Source organism: Lupinus angustifolius, chromosome LG15 (assembly GCF_001865875.1).
Source record: "Lupinus angustifolius cultivar Tanjil chromosome LG15, LupAngTanjil_v1.0, whole genome shotgun sequence".
Taxonomy (NCBI): domain Eukaryota; kingdom Viridiplantae; phylum Streptophyta; class Magnoliopsida; order Fabales; family Fabaceae; genus Lupinus; species Lupinus angustifolius.
In genome coordinates, this window is record NC_032023.1 from 11,375,230 (window position 1) to 11,396,861 (window position 21,632).

The 21,632-nt window shown below is 32.5% G+C and overlaps 3 protein-coding genes across 3 annotated transcripts in view; 2 read left to right on the plus strand and 1 right to left on the minus strand.

Annotated features, from left to right (window-relative positions):
* The window catches only part of LOC109328001 (translation factor GUF1 homolog, chloroplastic), a 10,755-nt gene extending 9,294 nt beyond the window's left edge, over positions 1-1,461 (plus strand). Inside the window, exons 20-22 of the mRNA XM_019561224.1 lie at positions 96-171; positions 506-546; positions 1,186-1,461. Of these exons, the coding sequence (XP_019416769.1) occupies positions 96-171; positions 506-546; positions 1,186-1,281 (213 nt within the window). The 3' untranslated portion in view covers positions 1,282-1,461. The remainder of the gene's footprint in view (positions 1-95; positions 172-505; positions 547-1,185) is intronic.
* On the plus strand, positions 6,448-12,559 carry LOC109328003 (MACPF domain-containing protein At4g24290-like). The gene is made up of 7 exons (XM_019561226.1): positions 6,448-6,846; positions 7,727-7,965; positions 8,131-8,332; positions 8,939-9,001; positions 9,385-9,577; positions 10,562-10,728; positions 11,579-12,559. Exons 1-7 carry the CDS (start codon positions 6,577-6,579, stop codon positions 12,263-12,265), a joined length of 1,821 nt encoding a protein of 606 aa, XP_019416771.1. The 5' UTR covers positions 6,448-6,576; the 3' UTR covers positions 12,266-12,559.
* LOC109328002 lies at positions 13,211-19,737 on the minus strand. Its single transcript, XM_019561225.1, has 12 exons — positions 19,330-19,737; positions 18,385-18,710; positions 18,084-18,176; positions 17,885-17,975; positions 17,119-17,212; positions 16,593-16,690; positions 16,151-16,220; positions 15,660-15,763; positions 14,601-14,717; positions 14,069-14,145; positions 13,889-13,933; positions 13,211-13,771 (listed from the first exon to the last, which is right to left on the minus strand). Exons 1-12 carry the CDS (start codon positions 19,612-19,614, stop codon positions 13,270-13,272), a joined length of 1,902 nt encoding a protein of 633 aa, XP_019416770.1. The 5' UTR covers positions 19,615-19,737; the 3' UTR covers positions 13,211-13,269.

Sequence of the window (21,632 nt, forward strand, 5' to 3'; positions counted from 1 at the left end):
CCCCCCCCCCCTCTGATACTTTTATGAAGATTTGCTTTAATTGTGCGTTGTCATTAAACTAACCACAATAAATATGCTTGTTTTCTCTGTTTTAGGCAACCATAGGGTCAAAAGTGATTGCTAGTGAAACTATATCTGCAATAAGGAAGGATGTATTAGCCAAATGCTATGGTAAGACAAGTGGCAAAACCTTATGGGTCTTGCATAAACTTGCTCAAATATATTTAGTTATTTACAAACCATTATTTATGCAGCAGGTTTAAATAGTTTTTGGGTTGTGATTCTGTCTTAAGTCTAACATTTTTGGGTTTTCCCCATTATTTGAAAAGATTTCATGTCCCTATCGGTTTGTTCTAAAAAAGAATATTCCTTCTTCCATGTAGCTATTTAGAAACTCTGAACTATTTTTTGTACAACCATCATGTTCCTTTTCACCTTAATTTCATTTTCTTGTTTTGGTTGCCTGGTTGCTTCTTTTCAATTAATTTAAATGTCATTCTTTTAGGTGGAGACATTACAAGAAAAAAGAAATTGCTTAGGAAACAGGTACGGTGCAGCTTAAGTTTACAATTCATATTTTATTTTATTGAGGTTATCAAGAGGGCTATCATGTTATGTAAATCTGTAGTTTACAATGAAATATGTTTATATTGTTGGTTGTATTCAGCTCAATAGTATTACTATGTCTATGTGGCATCAACAATGGAAATGGTTTTTTACTTTTATTAACAGTGAAAATTGACATTGTGAGGAACCACAATGGAAATAGAGAAAAAGAAAATGAACAAAATGAGGAGAGTGTGTAAATCCGTAGTTTACAATGAAATAGGTTTATATTGGTAGTTGTGTTCAGCTCAACACTATTACTACTTTGCATTAACAATGGAAATAGTTTTTATTTGCATTAACAATGGAAATGTGAAATTGTGTGGAACCCACAATGGAAATAGAAAAAAAGAAAATGAAGGAAATGAGTATAGTGATATCCTCTCAGGGTTTCCCTTCACCAAGGGTTTTCCCTTTCACACATACTTCAATTCTCTGAATGTCCCCTTTGTACCCTTCTTCCCCTTATTTATCTAACAAAACCTTCTCTGACTACCCTTCTATCCTAACAAAAAATTCTTATATTCAGTTGATGTTCTCATTCCAAATTTTACTTATTTTGAATCTTTCTTTAACCAGGCTGAAGGAAAGAAAAGGATGAAGTCTATTGGTAAGGTTGATGTGCCTCAAGAAGCTTTCATGGCGGTTTTGAAACTTGAAAAGGAGGTCATATGATCATGTTTACATGTAAGTTAGCAATATTTATTTGAAATTGTAAATACATATTGGGGGATTGTTATAACCTTCATGTATTACTGCTTTTGGTATAATGCTCAATGATTCTTAGTTGCATACAAAATTTTGGATTATATGTTATAGTAACCCTTTAAGTATTTATCAAAAATAGTTCAGATATTTTGAGTTTTAATGTTTCTTCTTTTTTTCGGAGAATTCAAGGAACTAGCAAATATGGCACACTTGTTGCACCATAGACTATAGATGCTAACCAATATAAGGCCCCGATAGATTGTCAGGATGACCAAAAACTCAATGGTTCGATTCCTGTGAGCGACACTTATTGGGAGGAGTAGTCACACACCCCAAAAATGTCCTTATTCAAATGGTGAGAGAATACTATTGGTAGTATCCCATGTTGTAAAAATCGGTTCATGTTGGTCTGTTCAACCGGTAAACGGTCCCAATGCCGGCATAGTACAATAATTATACCGGTTATGCAATCATACCAGTCAAAACTAGTCATACTCGTCGGTTTTCAATTGAACCGTACCGGTCATACTAGCCGGTTTTTATTTAATTTTAATTTTTTAGTGAAAAATATTGGTTTTTTATTGATTTTTCTACATTAATATTAATATATTAATATATTATATATGTATATCTAATTTTAATGATATGCGGTTTAAGTAGTGAACCACCATTTGAACCATTATACTAATATATGAGTACCCTAATCCGTATGGTATTAATAGCATTGGGTAGTATCATTGTCAATGCTAAATTGCTAATATATTAGATGTGAGCATATTTCAGGAAATATAGGATTATCCTGATTTTCCACTTTTCACAAGTGGGGCATTGATAAAAATGAAAAGAAAAAAAAGGTGATAAAAAGGTCCTCTTAATACTGTAAAAAGTATTGAATTTCTCTTTAGAATATTAACAGAATTCCGAACATCCTTTACATAGTAATAAGAAGAATCTTTAAGATGAGACTATTTTAACGGGCAAATGAGTTAACACCTAACATTGACTTGTAAGTAATCTGAAGTATAATTGACCAATCTTCAACTTGATGGATTAAATCCAAATTTAATGCTTGTATCATATCTTATGATTGATAAATCCAAATCCATCTTCATAGAAGTGTTTGTATAAGTTTCACCACTCTTAACTCAATGGCGGCTTTTGAGAAACACGACAAGAGCCAAAGAAAGTGGAAATAGAATGAGAAAAATGTAGTACAAGTTGGTCATGTGGCCTATAATTTATACAAGTTGGGGACATTGTAATCACTAGAGAACGATGGTGCTGTTCAATGGTAAGTAGGGTCAACCATGAACCCCTCTTGGTGGCAGGTCTCGAAAATATATCTTTAGTTAAGTCATTGCCCATACCAATAGAATCAGTGGCTTGTTGGGCTGCTTGTAAATACCATTATCTTATTTGCAATTCAAGTTATTTTTTTATTTCAAGTTGGTCATATAAATCTTTTATGTTTCAAATAGGTTCTGTTAGTTATTTTTTGTTTTCAAATTTATTATTGAAGTTATTTTATGTATCAACTGGTCTTATAAGTTCTTTTTCATTAGATTTGTAGTCTAAAATATATTTTTAATAGTGTAATTTCATAAAATTAGTAGAAAGATTTTGACCAACTTTATATTTTAAACTCAATTACACCAAAATTATGAGTTTCAGTTGAAAATAGAGAAAGTTATGAGCAAAATTGTATTAATAGGACTAAAATAAAATTAAAAGGAACTTGAAATACAGAAAAATAGTGAGAGAATTACTAGTTTTGCCAACTTAGAAAATGAAAATTGAAAACATTATGAAGACCTGGTTAACGAAATGTGAATACAATAGCTTGTAAAATTAAAATACATCCAACATGCAAGTGAAGTGTATATGTCCCATTCTTAGTAAGTAGGGGTAGGCACATAAAATAAAAGACTATATAAGAAGATGGGAAGATAAGGAAGGGATGAAAAAAGGGCCGAACCCATGTGCAACGATTTGAACTCATTCATGATTTTAGGGACTATTCTTTCTTAGTAATAAAATAAAGGGATTTTAACCCAAGAAAAGCACAAGAAACAAATTGGGTCGGTTTTATATTTTTTTTCGTTTTTATTTTCTTGAGAAGTAGGCCTTACAGATTTATGATTATAAGTAATATTTAATAAGATTTTAAGAAGTAATACTGTAAAATACTATATATGATAAATATTTTTTGTCTTAATGATTTATCTCCCCACATGAGTAAAACTAATACATTCTTTATATGGTTGGTCATGCTAATAAAATGTTGCAAGAATCAAATATTAGATTTTGATCTTATATATTTGTACCTGAGTTGAATCAATTCTCTATTGGTAAATAAATATTTTTTATAATAATACTAAATTGACATATACTTTTACAAAAAGTATAAATTTAATTAGTTTATAATTATATATTCGAAAAATTAAAATATTTAGATGTATATGAGTTTGAAAGAGACATTAATTGAAAAAATAAAAAGTTTAAAAGCAGGTCAAACAATCATTCATAAAGTCACACATCTAGCTAGCAAATTAGAAAGGAGACAAGTATTGATCCATATGATAAAGTCAAAGTTTCACATGACTTAAATTAATATGTAACAACATAACTATTTTTCACATATACTTGAAAAAAATTAATACAAATAATTAAATAATGTATTAACATAAATCTTTACAGTAACAAATTAACAATACATAAAGTAATTTTTAATATAAAATGACCTATTTTTCATATATGAAATAAACCAAAATCTGCCCTAAACATAGTCATTATATAATATATACGAGTCTCATCCTATAAGCATATTTAAAAGTGCCTATAAGCATAGGCATGACATATTTAAATGTACCTATAAGCATATTTAAAAGTTGAGCTGATATTGCTACCTATTTCTACACTAGCTCTTAGATTATATATATATATATATATATATATATATATATATATATATGCATTATAATCAAGTACATATTATCACAAGGTATACAACTTATATACATTAGACTTACTTTGCTAACACAGAGAATTTATTGTGTATCTTATAGACACTTGACATATTGCAACACTCTGAAGACAAATTATTCAAATAACTTTTTTAAAAATCAAAAAGTAAACTGGATGTCTTCAAAAAAATTAGTAAAGAAAAAGGTAAAAATGGATAGATTTGCTTGAAGAATGATGGTTCAAAGATTGAAAAGAAAAACTAAAAAAACAAAAAAACTTCTTAGAATAATAAACAAAAAATCAAATGAGCATTAATTATTGTGGAAGAAAAGACAAACACAAGAAGACATGCTATGTCAAGTGAAATTATTTTAAACTCCCCGGTTCCCTACAAAACATATTACAATTTACATGTCAGAAGATATTGATAATTTATGCGAAAAGAAATATGTAACAAGAAATATGTACTAATATTATATATTTTTTTACATTTTTATTATATCATCTATATTCATTTTTATTTACTTTTAAATATAAATAATATAAGTAAATAATACATAAGCATTAAACATTTTATTCATTGGTTTTAGTTTTGTTGATTAGAATAAAAGCGAGTAAAACCAATGGAACAAGGTCATACGCGCCGCCGCCGCGGTACTAGTTGACTTGGTTTGGTTTAATGTTCACACATAGCCTTCACTAAATTGTAGGTAATAGTATTAGTCAATATATTTCACATGCCTATGAGACAATAAAATAAATTAAATATTAGATTACTATTCTAAAGCTTATCAATTAGTGAATAGTGAAGATATAAAATAAACTATATTATTCTATTATAAATTTTGAGTTAGGTAAGCTAATAGCAACGATATAATTGTTTATCTTATTTATCACATCTTACTCACATAGTATATTTTTAATTTTATGAGGTAGGAGTAAAAAACAAGTACAATAAGATAATATTTCACCTCTATATTTATTATCACTTTTGTCATTATTGTCATTTCCATCATTATTATTATCATGATCATTATCATAATTATTTGTTATTTGTTCATTGATGTCATTACCCACCACCAATATCGCGTTCACTAACTACTATATTATGTCAATGCTACCCCTTACCATTATCATCATCACAGCATATCACTTGTTTACTAATTATTAAATAATATTTATTTATTAAAATATTTTTTAAATTCTTTAAGATGCTTAATGATTGTATTTTAATAAAAGCAAATAAATAATCAACAATAAAAAGCGTGAGCAAAACTACAAATTCCATATAAGTTAAACAGTATATGTTTGAATTCCAGTCTTATGAATGAATTTTTAGATGGAAGCACCAATTCAACATGCTATTGCCTCATAGAGGATACATGGGATTTAGACAAAATTACTATACATTACAAAACAATTTTAAAATGAAATCAAATTTGTTATTTTATTCTAATGAAACCAAGGTCAACCCATAAATAATTTTAACTTTTCAAGTACATGCAAGATTGATAATGGCTGCCAGATATACACTGAAAAAGTGTAATATATATGCATTGATAATATAAAGTACAGTCAATATATCATTTACTATTTGTTTTTAAAAGTTGTGCATTAATAATTTAAGTGTTTTTATACCGTCAACATATCATTTACTTTTCATTTATATTACTTTTATTTGAGAGTCAATTATAATTGATAAATCAATAGTGTGGTGATTTGGTGACCATGTAAAAAGCACTTACACTATCAGTATATCTATTAAATCATACTTTTATTTAATAGTCAATAAATACAAAAGTGAATAATAATAATACAATAATAATATAAAGATATCATACGACATTTGATACATCCATTTTTTTCTCATACTAAAATCATTCTCCAATACTCAATTTCTTTGTCTTATATCACCACCAACCTAACTTGGGTATCTAGAATTCCCAAAAGAATAGAGCTGCTACACTTTATTTATTAATTACTTAATTCTTCATAGTAAATTAATTTTCAAAATTATCCAACTAAAAACAATTAAAATTTCTAAGTTGAAAACCTGACTTATTTGACCATTCTTCCATATTCAAAGTCTTCACAATTTGCATGTTCTCAGAACACACAAACATAACAATGAATAAAATATTTAGAAACAAAACAAAACAAAACAAAACCATTTATTCACTCTCTATACTTTTTTCTTCATTTCTCAACATCTCTATCCAATTTTGCTTTCTCCATTGATTTTCCACTTCTCAGAATTCAACTTATTTAAATCAAAACAAAAAGGAATAAACACAAAACATGTCAATGAAGAAAAAGGGAATAAATGCAAGAGAAGCATTAGAAGGTGCAGTGAAATCAATAGGGTTAGGTTTTGATCTATGCAACGCTCTTAGACTCAGACACTGCAAGAATTACTCACGTGACTCTAGGTTGATTTCTATTGACGATGATCACGTGCGTAATCTTGATCTACCAGGTCCAGTTTCAATTTCGAATGTTCCTAAATCTATTAAGTGTGATAAAGGTGACCGTACTAGATTATGCTCCGATGTTCTTACTTTTCAGCAGGTATTATCATTTTTTTTCACTAACTAGTTGTTGGGGTTGCTTCAATTTTTGTGAACTATGGATAGGACTTGTTTGTTTATGTTTTTTCCTTATAAAAAAGCGTTTTTTTATGTAATTGTTTTTCCTTATGATGTTTATATGCTTGTTTGGTATGGGTTTTACTAAAATTGTTTGTATTGAGAAGAAAAAAATGAGCTGAAATAAGGTTTCAGGAGAAGTTAAACCTTTCAAGGTTCTCAAAAAAGAAAGTGTTGCTGCCTAATTTCACAAAGGGGCAAAAGTTTTTCTTTTTACTTCGTTTATGCAATTAAGTTTGTTCTCATACTTAAAAGGGCAAATTAGTAAACTTGTGCTTGAAATTATTTTCCACTTGAAGAAATATCGACAACTTCCGGACAACTTTGATTTTTATAACGTGAAGTGCGTGCACTATGCTCCATAAAAAAGTAAAGTTGGAAGCTTGTCGAGATTTGTTGTACAATGGTGTGGGTCCTTGTACAAGTTAGTCATTGAATTTATCAAACCTGTATGAAACTTAGTGATTCTTATGGACAAAGTCAAGTAATATAATAAGGAGCAAGCTGATATAAGTTTTATAAATTTGAAGACTAAGTTACACAATAATTAGTTTTCGGACTAAAATGTATATGGAGAATAATTCCAGGAACTAAGTTGGTAATTTACTCGCTACTTTAAACTTCAAAGTGTGTTCCTTTTGTAAGTTTTAGATCATGTAGGTTATATTGGTTGACAAAATATTTTTAGTTAAATTTTTTTGGTTTAGTTTTCTGTGTTGTTCTTGTGGTGGAAGGTTTTGGGTCATGTGTTGTTATTGTTATGTGGACTATTGTTTGTTGAAGAATGGTTTGTTTTCATGTAGATGTCGGAGCATTTCAACCAAGACCTCTCGCTTTCTGGTAAGATTCCAACAGGTCATTTCAATGATGCGTTTGAGTTTTCAGGAATTTGGCAGAAAGATGCAGCAAGTACCAAAAGTCTCGCTTTTGATGGTGTCTCGATAACACTATACGATGTAGCACTTGATAAAACCCAGGTTTCTCTTCGTGATTATGTCAAACAAGCTGTTCCCTCATCCTGGGATCCTGCTGCATTGGCGAGGTGCCTCTTCAACCTTGTACTATATGCATTGTGGTAGATTGTAAAAAGTTTCTCATGTAATCAAAACAAGTTCAACCGGCCCAGTTAATTGTTCTGTCTGTCATTGCACTCAATCCATTTCCTTTTAATGTTTGGATAATTTTTTTCTTCATCTTATCATTTTAGGTTCATTGAGAAGTATGGAACCCATGTTATAGTTGGGGTGAAAATCGGGGGAACTGATATAGTATATGCAAAGCAACAGTACTCTTCTCCCCTGCAACCTGCGGATGTGCAGAAAAAATTGAAGGACATGGCGGACAAATTCTTCATTGATGGAGCTGGACGAAATAACACAAATGATGGGAGATTTAATGGAAAGCAAAAGGTTTGAAGCTTTCCATTTCAGATTTATTGTTCATCTCTTTCTCTTTTTTGGATTGTAAATAGTGATCATTTCCATTAAGTGAACTGTAAGTCTGTAACAGGAATCAAAATAATGAAACATAACAAGTCTATTTTCAGATGATATTGATGAGTCCAAGTTCGACTTGTACATTGTAAAGTTCGTTAAATATCAAGCATCAAATAACAAGATATTTTCTGATCTTTAATACAAAGGATATGAGAGTCCACTACTGGATGTGTATATTGCTGTTAAAACAATAGAGTTGTTTGGTAATAAAATACTTTGTCATTCCATATTATGAGATAAATTCAGGAAATCTTGGATTTCAACTTCATACATTACAGATGGTGGTAAAGAAATAATTTGGAATTCAATTTCATATTCTTTACTAGTGTTTTTGAAAAACAAGAGCGAAAATTGCTAGTAGAACATGCTTTCCATTTATAGGTATAGACCTCTTTTGTAATTTTGTGTAGTAAAGCTATTCCACTCTGCAACTTTTTTATGCTTCTTCTTTTATATACTTAAATTACTATGTACAGCCATCTTAACTCGTCATTTTATCCCCCCCCCCCTTTTCCTCAGTTTATGAAGGACAATGAGCTAGGTTTCGTGGACATCCAAAGTCGTTCCTACTCCGAATTACAGGTAAAAACATTTTCATTTTTAAATGAATTTATGGCGGATTCAGGATTTGTCTTGTTATTAATATTTGTTTTACTGGGAGCAGCACTACCTAATTTCTTTTTCGTGTTTCGATTATATAAATTGTCGAGTAGCATGCTGACAGAGTGTCAGGTGATTGGATTGTCTGTGACGCCTTATTTTCGATAAATTTCTAAGTTTTCTAACACACTACAACATCATTCTTATTGATCCTTTTCTTGCTTGATCAGCCTTTGATAGAACTCTACGTTCTATCATTCTATCCAGTATCCATATAAGTTTAAGTTAGTTAAATAGATGAAACAAAGTAAAAACAAAATTAAACTCTGTTCCACTTATTTTTTTCTTTTGTTTAATTTTTTTAGGTGCAGGATATCAAGTTCATGTGCAAGAGAAAAGGTGGAAGTGGGAAAAGTGATCTAACCCATAATGAGTGGTGCCAAACTGTTTTGTCTCAACCTGATGTGATCTCAATTTCATTCATGCCAATTATATCTCTACTTAATGGAATCAATGGGAGTGGATTTTTAACTCATGCCATAAATCTATATCTTCGATGTAAGCAAGACATCTTTAGTCATTTATTTGCATTTGGCCCTAAAACCAATTGACCTATTCTAATTCTATTGCAGTAAAGATTGTTTAAAGTTAACTGTAAGCTATATATATATATATATATATTGGTTTATTAGGAAACCATCACCTCTTGGCTTAGAAAATATTATGTGTAATGAAATAAAATTTACTCAAAAATGGAGTACAGGTGATGAACACTATTAACATTAGATAGTCTTACGGTAGTGAGGACCGAGGAGGTTCTCCATTCTTTGAATGGAATTATAACTTTGAACCCTTATTTGTGGTGCTAATTGACTGGTGATAGTAAGTTAGTAACTATGAAGACATCAACCATAGATGTGGCTTCTACCACCATTATTTTACCATGCTCATTCAGATAAAAGTATTCTTTTAGTTAATATTTTCAGGCTTCTGGAGTTTTGGCTTGTATGATGTAATATTCAGCATTGCATGATAAAAAGTTTCTGTTATGTTCTTGATGAGTTGTCTTTATTTTATGTTTGTTTGTCATCCATATTTAAAAGATGGTGTTGATCATATTTATGTGTACAGTTATTTAAAATAAATTTGTGTTATTTATTCTATAATTGATCTATTAAATGAAAATAAACCAACAAGTTATTCTCTACCCTTTTGGTTCCAGTCCTTCGGAACTGATGGGACAGTGGTGTTGGAGACATCAAAACTGTCATGGGCAAACATTATAGCTTAAGCATTTTATGAGGGTCTTCGACATGGTTTTAAAACCTATATGATAAATGTAACAAGAGTTCCATCCTTGTTGTAGGTATAGTTTTAAAGTAACTGAAGGTGGCTACTATATGAAGTTAATTCAATATATGCTATTCTCTGTTCATGCATACGGAAGTTATGGGGAAAAAACATGTTCTGTAGTAAATTATAATTATCATCCTTTTAAACAAGAAGAAAATATAACCACCATGCAATATCTTCGGACTGCAGATAAACCACCAGTTGGAGAACTGCATCAATTTTTAGAGTTCCAGATACCAAGGCAGTGGGCGCCTGTATTTGGCGATCTTGCTCTTGGTCCTGACAGGAAGCTACAGAGTAATACATCTTTGCAGTTCAGTTTTATGGGCCCTAAGCTTTATGTAAATACAACACTGGTAAGCCTTGTTTTATTTGAAGCTTTGTTTCATCCAAATGAGTTACTGTTATATTTCGATCTTTGGCTTGTGCTTTATTCATTTGTTTATTTATTTTGTGGGCAGCTAGATTCAATACATGTCCTGTATACTGTTAGGTTTCCTTTTATTTTTCTATTAAAAGGTAGGGGCAGACAAATATGGTCCACCAAAGAGGCACTATGTAATTTTCTCTATTTTTGTTAGTTTAAACTTGAAACTTCTGAAGTTAAAGAAATTATAACCTTAAGTTGGGGCTCATAGGCATGCATGTCTAGTGCTAGGGAACAGATGAGAAATAGGATATGCCCTCTGGAGTGTGGATCCTTTTGCCTTTTCAGCTCGAAATGATATGTTAGCCAATACTTTAGTCTGTTTCACATTTTCAGGAGTGCCTACTTAAGAACTTAGAACTTCTCCTCTTAAGTGTTAGATATTATTCCCAATTCCCAAATATATGTGAGTTTATTGATCTGTTCCAGCAATAGTAAGGGAAGGATGAGTGACAACCATAGCCACCAACTCATGAATCAACTATTAGATTACGAACCATTTTCTCAATGATTTAATTGTTCCTTACATGTTAAAGAATATCTGGTGAAACATTAGTGAAAAAACTAATGTTTCATATGATTTCTTTTCTTGAATGGACCTTCTATTATCATATAAAACTGTGTTAACTTGTTTGTGCCATGAAACTCCGTTACCCAATAGTTAGATGCAATTATGAAGAATCTGTTTTTTTTCTTTATTTATTCAATTAATCATTGTTGGAAGTTATCATTCTCAAAATTAATGTGGTGATTTAGACACTCTTTGAATTAATGTACAGGTTGATGTGGGGAAGAGCCCTGTGACGGGCCTTCGGTTGTATTTGGAAGGAAAGAGAAGCAACCAATTGGCAATCCATTTGCAGCACCTTTCCTCCATTCCCAAGACCTTTCAAATTCAGGATGAGCTAGATGGGAATTTGTCTGATGCCACTTCAGAACGCAAGTACTATGAGAAGGTGCAGTGGAAGAGTTTCTCTCATGTCTGCACAGCCCCGGTTGAATCGTACGACGATGACTCAGTTGTGACTGGGGCTCATTTTGAAGTTGGAGATTCTGGCATGAAGAAAGTTCTATTTCTAAGACTTCGTTTCTCTAAAGTTGTCGGTGCAATCCGTGTCAAAGCTCCTGAGTGGGATGGTTCTCCTGGCTTGACCCAGAAATCCGGAATAGTCTCAACTTTGATCAGCACTCGCTTCTCAACTGCCGCACAAAAACCACCACCACGCCCATGTGATGTAAACATCAACTCTGCATTATACCCTGATGGGCCTCCGGTGTCAACACACACACCTAAACTTCTGAAGTTTGTTGACACAACAGAAATGACAAGAGGACCACAAGACTCTCCAGGCTACTGGGTTGTGTCTGGAGCACGGCTTTTAGTCGAGAAGGGTAAAATATCACTCAAAGTAAAGTATTCCCTTTTAACTGTGATTCCACCTGATGAAGAGGCATTAAGTTATTGAAAATAACACATGAGATGGGTGTATATATGATAGTGTGTTTGATTTGTACATCTGCTCTATTCATTTTAGGTTACTAGTTGATATTGCCATTATTTGTGTATCCTTTACAATGCAGATCTCTTGGGGGGAATTCCTTGATGTGGTTCTTAGAAAAGCTTGTATGATCATGCCTTTACGCCTTTTTGTGTGCATGATTGTATCTATTTCCATTATGTTAGTGGCTTGGTTATGCAGTAACTATCAATGTTCTGCTCTAAAAAATGAATGCATTGAGCTGGGAAGTGATCTTTCACAGGGATGATGTCTTTGGAATGGTTTATTCGTGGTCATGTTTATGTAGTGTTTTTTATTAGTTTTGATGTAGAGAACTAAAATTATAAAATGAGAAAATATATTTTTTATGTGCTCAAAATCTTCTAGTGTGTTGATTAGAGACTAGAGTCTTCAGTTAAAGAACCATTGACTTGGCCATTACATCCACCAGTTTTTAGGGCTAGGTTGTGTTAGACCAAATTTATTTATTTATAAAAAAACAGAAACCTATGTATTTATCATATCACAAATTGACGGGATGCTCTAGTTTTATTCTTTTTGGAAATGCACACAAATATAAGAGAACTAAGTCATAGTTCAAATAATAAAAAGTTTCTTTCTAATTTTTAGCCTAAACAAATATACATAAAAATGTAATATCAACAACTTTTTTAAAAATATCGACCTAGCTTTATTACAGGTGGAGTTAATAATTTACAGGTTGGATGTCAAAATGTGTATTTTAGAGTTCTCCTAGGTATACCCATGCATCAGGCCTGACCTATTTTAACAGTCAGTGATCTAGATTTCAAAGTAAAATGTTTCCACTAAGCTGTTGCATATATTTTGACAGTCAACATTTGCAACATGAATATCATATATTTTCACACAAGTCCAACTCTTCTATCCAAATGTGTGATTAATTGTTATTCATTTCATTACAAAAGCAATCAAGAAAATTAGTAAATTTATTATCTGACCTCATCTAGTCTGTCTATAACATCCATTGCTCTATCTTTATCAATACCAAAATCAATCATATGAAGCTTAGAATAAATCTTATTAAAAGTTAATTCCTTACTATTACTTATTGTTGACAAACTTTTGCTCTTGGTCAGTCTAATGTTATCCTTCAATCTACTCTTAACATAGTCCAAGTCCAAGCTTTTACTTATCCCTCTCATTTGCTTTTTCTTTCTTACTTTCTGCAGCATGTTTTTCTCATCAATTGTTAGCAATGGTAGTAGTGTATTTGTAGATTGCTGGTTTATCTTTTGCAAGGTAGCGCCGGCCAGGGACTTGATGGCAGACCTCACATTGGCAGCATTGCCGCCGGCCTTACTTTTAATGGCCAAGCAGTGAAGCCATAAGAGAAGTTGAAGAATATAATTTTCTACTTTGTCTTTATCGGCATGGTAGAATGTTTCAATCCGCGTTATACTAGTTCGCGAAGTCTTCTTATCTGCCTCAGAGCTTCAAGAACCAATGAAGTGCTTGAAATAAGGTAGGATTGAAAACACAGAAAATGATATGTGGAAAAGCATAGAAGGTAGTGATTCAAAATAAAAGCTGCAGAGACTTGCTACTTACTCTGTGTTTGCCCACTCTCCTACCCAACCAAAACCATGATGTGCTCTGACTCAATTTTAGAACAAACAAAAGAATAGGAAATAGAGTTAGCTTATATATGAAGTAAATAAAACTGATGATTAAAGAAAGCTTCTGACATGGGTAGCAAAGAGCTAGTTGATTAAAAGCCAGTCATCTTACTTGGTTGTTTTTGCAGAAATCGGAACTAGCCAATGTAATGTTTTCTCTATCTCATCTTTGATATCTGCTACAGTTAGCTTCAGAAAACAGACTGCAACCATGAGGAAAGTGAACACAAACAAGAAAAAGAAAATATTGATTGGGAGATTTTCTTATTTGGTTGGAACTTGGTTAGAAAGCTGAAAGTATAAGAAAGTTGATTTCAGATTTTGTTAAGAATCTTCCTCAGTATTCTAGTTATGTATGATATTTGCAGTGAGATAACGATGTAGGAAAGTATGACAACAAGTCTTATGCGTAAAGGAAGTATAGATCGATAAAATCGAGGACTAGTTGTGGTTGATTACGATTGGTAACTGATTGATGTTAACTAGTAGGCTAGTTCAGTTATTAATTGACAACTATGAAATTGCATACTCTTCCTTCTTGTCAGGTATATGATAGCCTTTCTATATTGTCTGTATTTTATATTTTCCAGACATTGTTTTCTCAGTCTCATTTTAATAGAAAGTAGAAGCAGATAAGATCATACCTCTTCTCTAACATGAAAGGACGGTAATAAGGAACGCAGAGCTGATTTTATACTAGGAGTCAAGCTTTGATATAATGAATCCCTTGAACTTGCAGGCATGGAATTGGATCTGGTTACCTTACAGCATTTGACACAGAATCAGTACAACGCTTTTCAATGCACGAGCTTAATAACAGGTGCTAGCTACCACAAATTTGAACAACTATGAGAATTAGTATAACTAAATCTGACAAATTTGAACATACACGCACAGCCTGATCAAAGTATGTGTTCTGAACTAAATACATAGATATTTAGCAGCTCCCAATTACGTTGTATTTTAAATAAAAGATGTTAACAAAAGCACACTGTCTGCACTCTACATCATAGTAGTCATGAAAATATAGATGTGGGCCTACCAAGAGCATGAGTCCTTTCATGAAATGTCCAGTTCATGCACACATATTGAGCACAATCGAGACGCAAGAGATTAAGACAGGAGCAAACTTGGCAAAGGAGATATTCTCATGGGAATGTATCAAGTAATTATTTTTTCGGATGTGTAACTTATAGGAATTAGGCCATGTTATGCAGTCACTAGAATGTACTATGAGGAATCCATCAAAAGAAAAGTAAGGTATTTCTTTTTATGCTTTGACAAGTTGAGAAGTTCAACTACAGTAAAGAAATAGTTGGAAGCCAAATAAGACTTGTACTTTTCCAGGCACAACATACCTTATAATTTAGATGTTGGGATATCAAGAAATAAGTAAAACAACGGCACAGTACAAGAATTTTCCAATTTAGAAGTACACTTGGGATGCAACAAAGCAAGTTCATAATAAATTAGCAAAGAAAATCACCTCAACACATTGACACCTTAGTATTGGGTGCACTGTGACAACCCACTGACTAGGCAATATTCAAATTTGGGAAGATTAACTTAAATGCTTAATTTATTCAAAGGCAGCCAAATTCATAGGACTTAAATGCTTGGCTTTACTGCAGAACTGATTCATGGTCCAGTTCCTCTTAATAAATTTAATGATCAAATTATTACAATAACGAAGATTAACTTACAAGGTTATCAATTTGGAGCACTATATTTGCATAATGCAAAGCAAGTCCTGCAGGGCCCAATCTTTGGCTACTACTGATGTGTCCAATTAATGGTTTGTAGCCATCTGCAGGTAGTACCAATGAATAAACAACATTAAACTTATCTAAAATAAGGTGGTCTGATGGTGAAGAAGGCGGTCGTAAGGAATGGAGTGCAGGAGGTTGTGGGTTCGAGTCCCACCATCAACAAAAATGGGAGTAATAAGGGTGGTTTGATGGTAGGGTGTAGGAGGTTGAGGGTGGAGTCTCACCCACAACAAAATACTAACATATTAACATCTAACATACTAACAATTGCCGATAAAAAAAAAAAACCTTCATTGCAAACTGATTTCAACAGTAAAATGATGAAAATAAAAACAGTTAGTTTTCCCTCCCCCTAAACCTTCTTTTCCTCCCAATGCAAATTTTAAATTTGTCAAGAACCATTTAGAGAGGACATCCGTACATACCTGCGCTGCCGAAGACATTGTTTACCTCCAAATGCAAAAAATGGACAATGTCTACAAGCTTCTCTATAACCTGTAATCCATTAGATTATGAATTATACCAAACATTTTTCAATTCTCCGTTTATGTTATGCATAAAATGAACCCATGCCTATAAATATAAGTGAATTAATTCTCTATTCTATCTTTGGAATTATACGTGGATAGGGTACAATAACAACAAAAGATTAAAAAAATAGGGAGGAAGATACTGGGGGTGCACATCACCCGTTCCAAAGTGTATACCACTATGTACTACTTATTTTTTTATTAGTCGAAAAAGTAAAATACGAATTAAATATATATTAACTTTCGGAGATGTGGGTACATAGAGTGTGGTACACATCTTGAGACAGAAGATATGGGTGATATAAATGCAACATGTAAATCAGCACTCTGAAATTACCTCTTCCAGACTTCGAGACCAGAGTGATCTTTTCTTTAAATATTTAATTTGTTTCTTTTGACATTTAATTTCCACCCTCAAGAATGCCAGGCTATTACCTATATAATGAAGAGAGATATTGAAGGTCAAATATATATTTGAAAGAGACCATATGAAGAAAAACTGCAATGTCAAACTTCTAGGTAACTATGATCTTACTGTACATACTTTAATGGGATGAATTTCAATGATACCAAAGGAAGATCAAGAAGCCAATCAAAACAGAACAACAAAATAGGACACAGTTAAAGCAAAATATAGAAAACTAGTTAATACTAGCATACATCTTTCTTGACATTTCAGAACCAATTACATGATCAATCAAGTTCCACACCTATTTACCACTATGTAAATGATCATCAACCAAAAGAATCCAATAGGAAAATAAATCCTCATTAGATCAAAATGAGGCAACGAAAAAAGCTTATCGGTCACAAACATGAATTTAGTGTAGCACATTATGTCATGGTTAATACTCCACAATTACCTCTTTCAATTGCATTCCATTTATCCTCCTCTTCACTCTCACGCTCATAATCTTGTTCAAATCTATCCAAAGCATGTAGTTCATGGTATAATTCCTATAGCCACGAAAAATTGGTTTCCAATAGTTAAATGCCACATAAAAGATACGATGTCAAATAAAAAGCAAATGCTTGGAGCAACAAAATCACTTTATACAGAGACTTAATAAAGCACTCGGTTGCAGCCAAAGAAAGATAATAGAAAAACCTTTGAAGATGAATATTTGTCACGTTGTTTACATCCGTGTCATTGTGGAATTTCGATGCATATCCAATATCAGTTTTACATGATTACAGTTATTATTCTAAGGAGATGATTATAGAAATAGCATTATGGATTTCCACAGAGTTGAGCTACACCATGATAGATATGAAAGATATGAAGAGGGGCATAAATCAGGGGTAGAAAGAAAACACTCTTTACAATTGATATGTAATGCAACAATATAAGGTAATTAGTTGAAAATATTTCAATCAAATTCCTGATAATACATGTTTTAGAAAATTTTAAGGAATGAACTTTTTGAAAAAGTAGTTCCTACAAAGGATAGTCCAGCTAGCTATCTACTGGTTAACAATATTGAAAGATTTGTTAATTGTTCCTAAATTCGAAAAAAACTTAACCAAAAATTAGCTTTTTTAATTTCCATGTTTTTCAGCTTCACCAATAACTATCAGTTCTACAGCAATAGTAACTATTTTCTTCAGTAACATGGGGAATACACTTACAGCTGTATATTGAACCAAATTCACCAATTGATGCATTATTGATTCTGTCTCATCCTTCAACGGCCCTTGAGCATTTGATTCTTTGTTAATTCTAAAATTTACAACAAAAAAAAAGATCAGAATAAATATATGAATGGCAAATAATTTTTTAAAGGGATGAAAAAATACTGGACGAATTGAACGAGTAAAATGTATTTACTTCTCAAAGTAACGTTCTAAGTTGTGCCATTGAGGATCCTTTGAACGATTTCCGAAACGAATCACCTCATCAGAAAACACTTTCAACTCCCGCCTGAAAAGATAATCCAAAATCATATACAGTTGAAATTTTAATTTTATGTAGAGTCATGGCATCATTAGATATTTATGATAGATCTATAGTTCCGTAATTCCGTTCAATCCATGTAGCTGACCCCACCTAGTGGGACTAATGGTTGGTCGTTGATGGAATGATGGAATAGAAGCAGCTCTTGAGTAATTTTGCTTAATCCGATACTTACCTCTTGTCTGCAGCAACAATTCTTAGAAGTTCATCCACATCATTTGATACTAAATCTTGGACACCCTCTGAAAGAAGCACATCTTCTTTTAAACGCCTAATACTTTTTCGGGAAAGAGATTGCAGGAGATTATAACCTTTGACAATTGTGTTTGCAACCTCAAATGCTAAGATAGAAATTTCATTCCCCTTTATTGCAGCTCCAGAAACAAACCCGCTGCCAGCATTTAAATTCGTCATGCTGCTCCCAAGAGTGTCCAAAACTTCCACAGCCTTCACAAATCCAACAGTACCAACTCGGCTGATGCGTGAACTCACCTCTGAGACCTGAAGTAGAAAGAGCCTTATAAGCCTAAAACATGAAAAATGCACAGCACCATTTTACTATGTGCCACAATTCATTTTAGCTATGAATAATGTCGACAACAAGGATCAGACTCGTAACCACTTGGTCAAATAAACTTCGTTAGAACCAACTCGCCTAAAAGCTTAAGCTATATGGTAGAAGCCCAATGGCATCCAAAGCCTTTAAGCTGAATCATCTTCCTTGCATAACAGGACAAGCAACCTAATCTTAAGAGTTAAGACTAATGTAAACATAAGCTAGAATGGTAAATACAACTTGGAAATAAGATATCCAAGACCAAACAACACAATTCTAAAATGCCTAATTACTAATGAACATACTCTAAATCCCCAATTACAAACCCCATTTCCAAATTATATATAATTTGCCAGTTATTACAAGAATTAGTAACATTATCTACTCATATCACATTCATATTTATCTTTAGTCATCATTCTGGAAAATATTGTTATTCCAAAAAAACAATATAATAACTAGTGATACAAATTTGACATGCTTATATATTTGGATCCTTGAGTGTTCAAATAAAGGAAATAGAAAGGCAAAAGGCAGAGGTATAAAATGAAAAGTGAAACCAACCTTTGCAACAGCAACTTGCCTTGACTTTATAGACCTAGACTTGTGAAGAAATGAATCAGTAAATCTTGGAATTCCATCATACAAATCTTCTTCATCAGTAACTTCCTGCATTTGCACATTCCTCTCCATTTTTTGAGGTGCAATTGTGAAACCATGCTGCCATTCCTTATTGACATCCACAACAACAACATTTTGTTCATCTTGGGAAGACTTAGAACAAAGACCACCAATGACTTGAGATAACCATACTAATAATTCAATCTTCCAAATGGAACCCCCTCCCATCTAATTGATTCTTTTGTTGTGTCACTTTGGATTTCATATATAAGTATATTAGAGTTTACATAACATAGTGTTTGTTTGTACTGAATAATAGTGATACTAGTATACTACTACTAAGTCTAAGGTGATAAGTAGCAAGATGTTGATCCAGTGATATAAAGCCTGACTAGATTATTAGAAAGACTAAAAGATCAAGATTTTGATTTATGTAAGCGACAATTATTAAAAGAGACAATCACACCCTAAAAAAAATTAGTTCGTTTTTGTTAAATGTTTGGAGAAAAGAAGGGTTGGAATTTTGGGATTAAGTTTGACACAAATTCCAAGGGGAAGAGAATATTGAGTGCTTGTCTATCTGTCACATCCACATGTAACTATGTAAGATTGAGACATAAATAATTAAACTAAAGTTCTTGCCAGCTAGTTGTAATAAAAACATTAGAAATGTGAATATAATAAGAGTGGAATAGAGGAAAATCATGTGGGAAGTAGTGACAAATATAAGAATTAGAATGGGGTGAGAGATTACACAAAATAAACAAGGCCGAAGAGTGATTATGATAATGGGCACATGCCCCTTACAGTATTGAATGGGGTTAGGGGTTGACCACTCTTCAGTAGGTCCAAACATTTGTTAGGATGGGTCATGGGGTCATACCACAAATTGTCCTTTTGTGAAGCATAGAATGAGGTATCAAATTGAACTTTGCAATTGGAATTGAGTCTTTGAATTTCATTTATCATGTTTGGAAGTCTATCCGAAAGTAGATTTGAGCTATGAAGAAATCAATTATATGGATTTGCCCTAGCTCCTAGCATTGTAATTCAACGACTTCTTTCGATGAATCACCATTTTGTCGATATTATTATTATTACAACAATCTTCTAATTATCATTTCTATCACTACTACCTCGTCATCAAGATTTTAAATTTAGATTCGCGACAATCCAACAGATATGTTGTGGGAGTTGTCGCAAAATTGTGGCCACATTAATTGCAGATGTCCACAATTATTCAAAATGTCAATTTTTTTCGAAGTTTCCAAAACTACTATAAAAAAATTTGTTTAAAATCTTGCTTATCACCACCATTGTCATAATCGTTAATGCAATTTTTGCCTTGCCACCATTGTCATCACCCCTACTAGGGGTGTTCGTGGTCCATTTGGATCGGTTTTTAAGCAAAAAATCATCCGATCCAAACGTATAATTAGTATGCGGTCTGGTTCGGTCCGATCCAATCCGGTCCAAATATTATATGCAGTTTCGGTCCGGTTTGGATCGGTCTTTTTTTAGATATTAACATATAAATCTCTTCTATTTCAGCCTACAACACCAACAAGATAACAACCAGAATAATGAAGAAAAGTTTGATTCTTTTAGTAGTAAGATTATAAACATCAATATAGTCGAATGATCTAATCATTTTTAACAATTCCATGATCCAATCAATAAAAAAATAGCAACACAACAACAAAAAGTAAACAACAAAATTAAGGATTATGCAGTGAACATTCAACATCTCTCTAGTGAAATGAGAAAAAATTATTTCCACTGACATCTTACTTTTCCCCATCACAATGGAGGAATTGAGGATTTAGGAATGAGGAATTGGGGATTATGTAGTGTCACTGCCTATCTCGAATACTTTAGTAAAAATTAGGAGATACACTTAACAATATCGGTCCGGTCTGGATCGGCCTGGATCCCAGACGTGAAACCGAAGACCGGACCGGACCGATCGGTCCTTAAAAAATAAATCCAATACGATCCAAATAGATTCGGTTTTTGCGGTTTCGGTCTACTTTGGATCGGTTTGCGGTTTTTGTTTTGGACCAGTCTGGATTTGAACACCCCTAACCCCTACCACTACCACTACCATCACAATGTGGTAGTGGTAGGGGTGATGACAAAGAGAGATCAAAGGGGTGCACACCCAATACAAGAGAAATATCAAAGAGATATCTTTTTACTAGCTAAATTGATATAATTTTTTGGGTCAATGCACCAATTAGCAAATA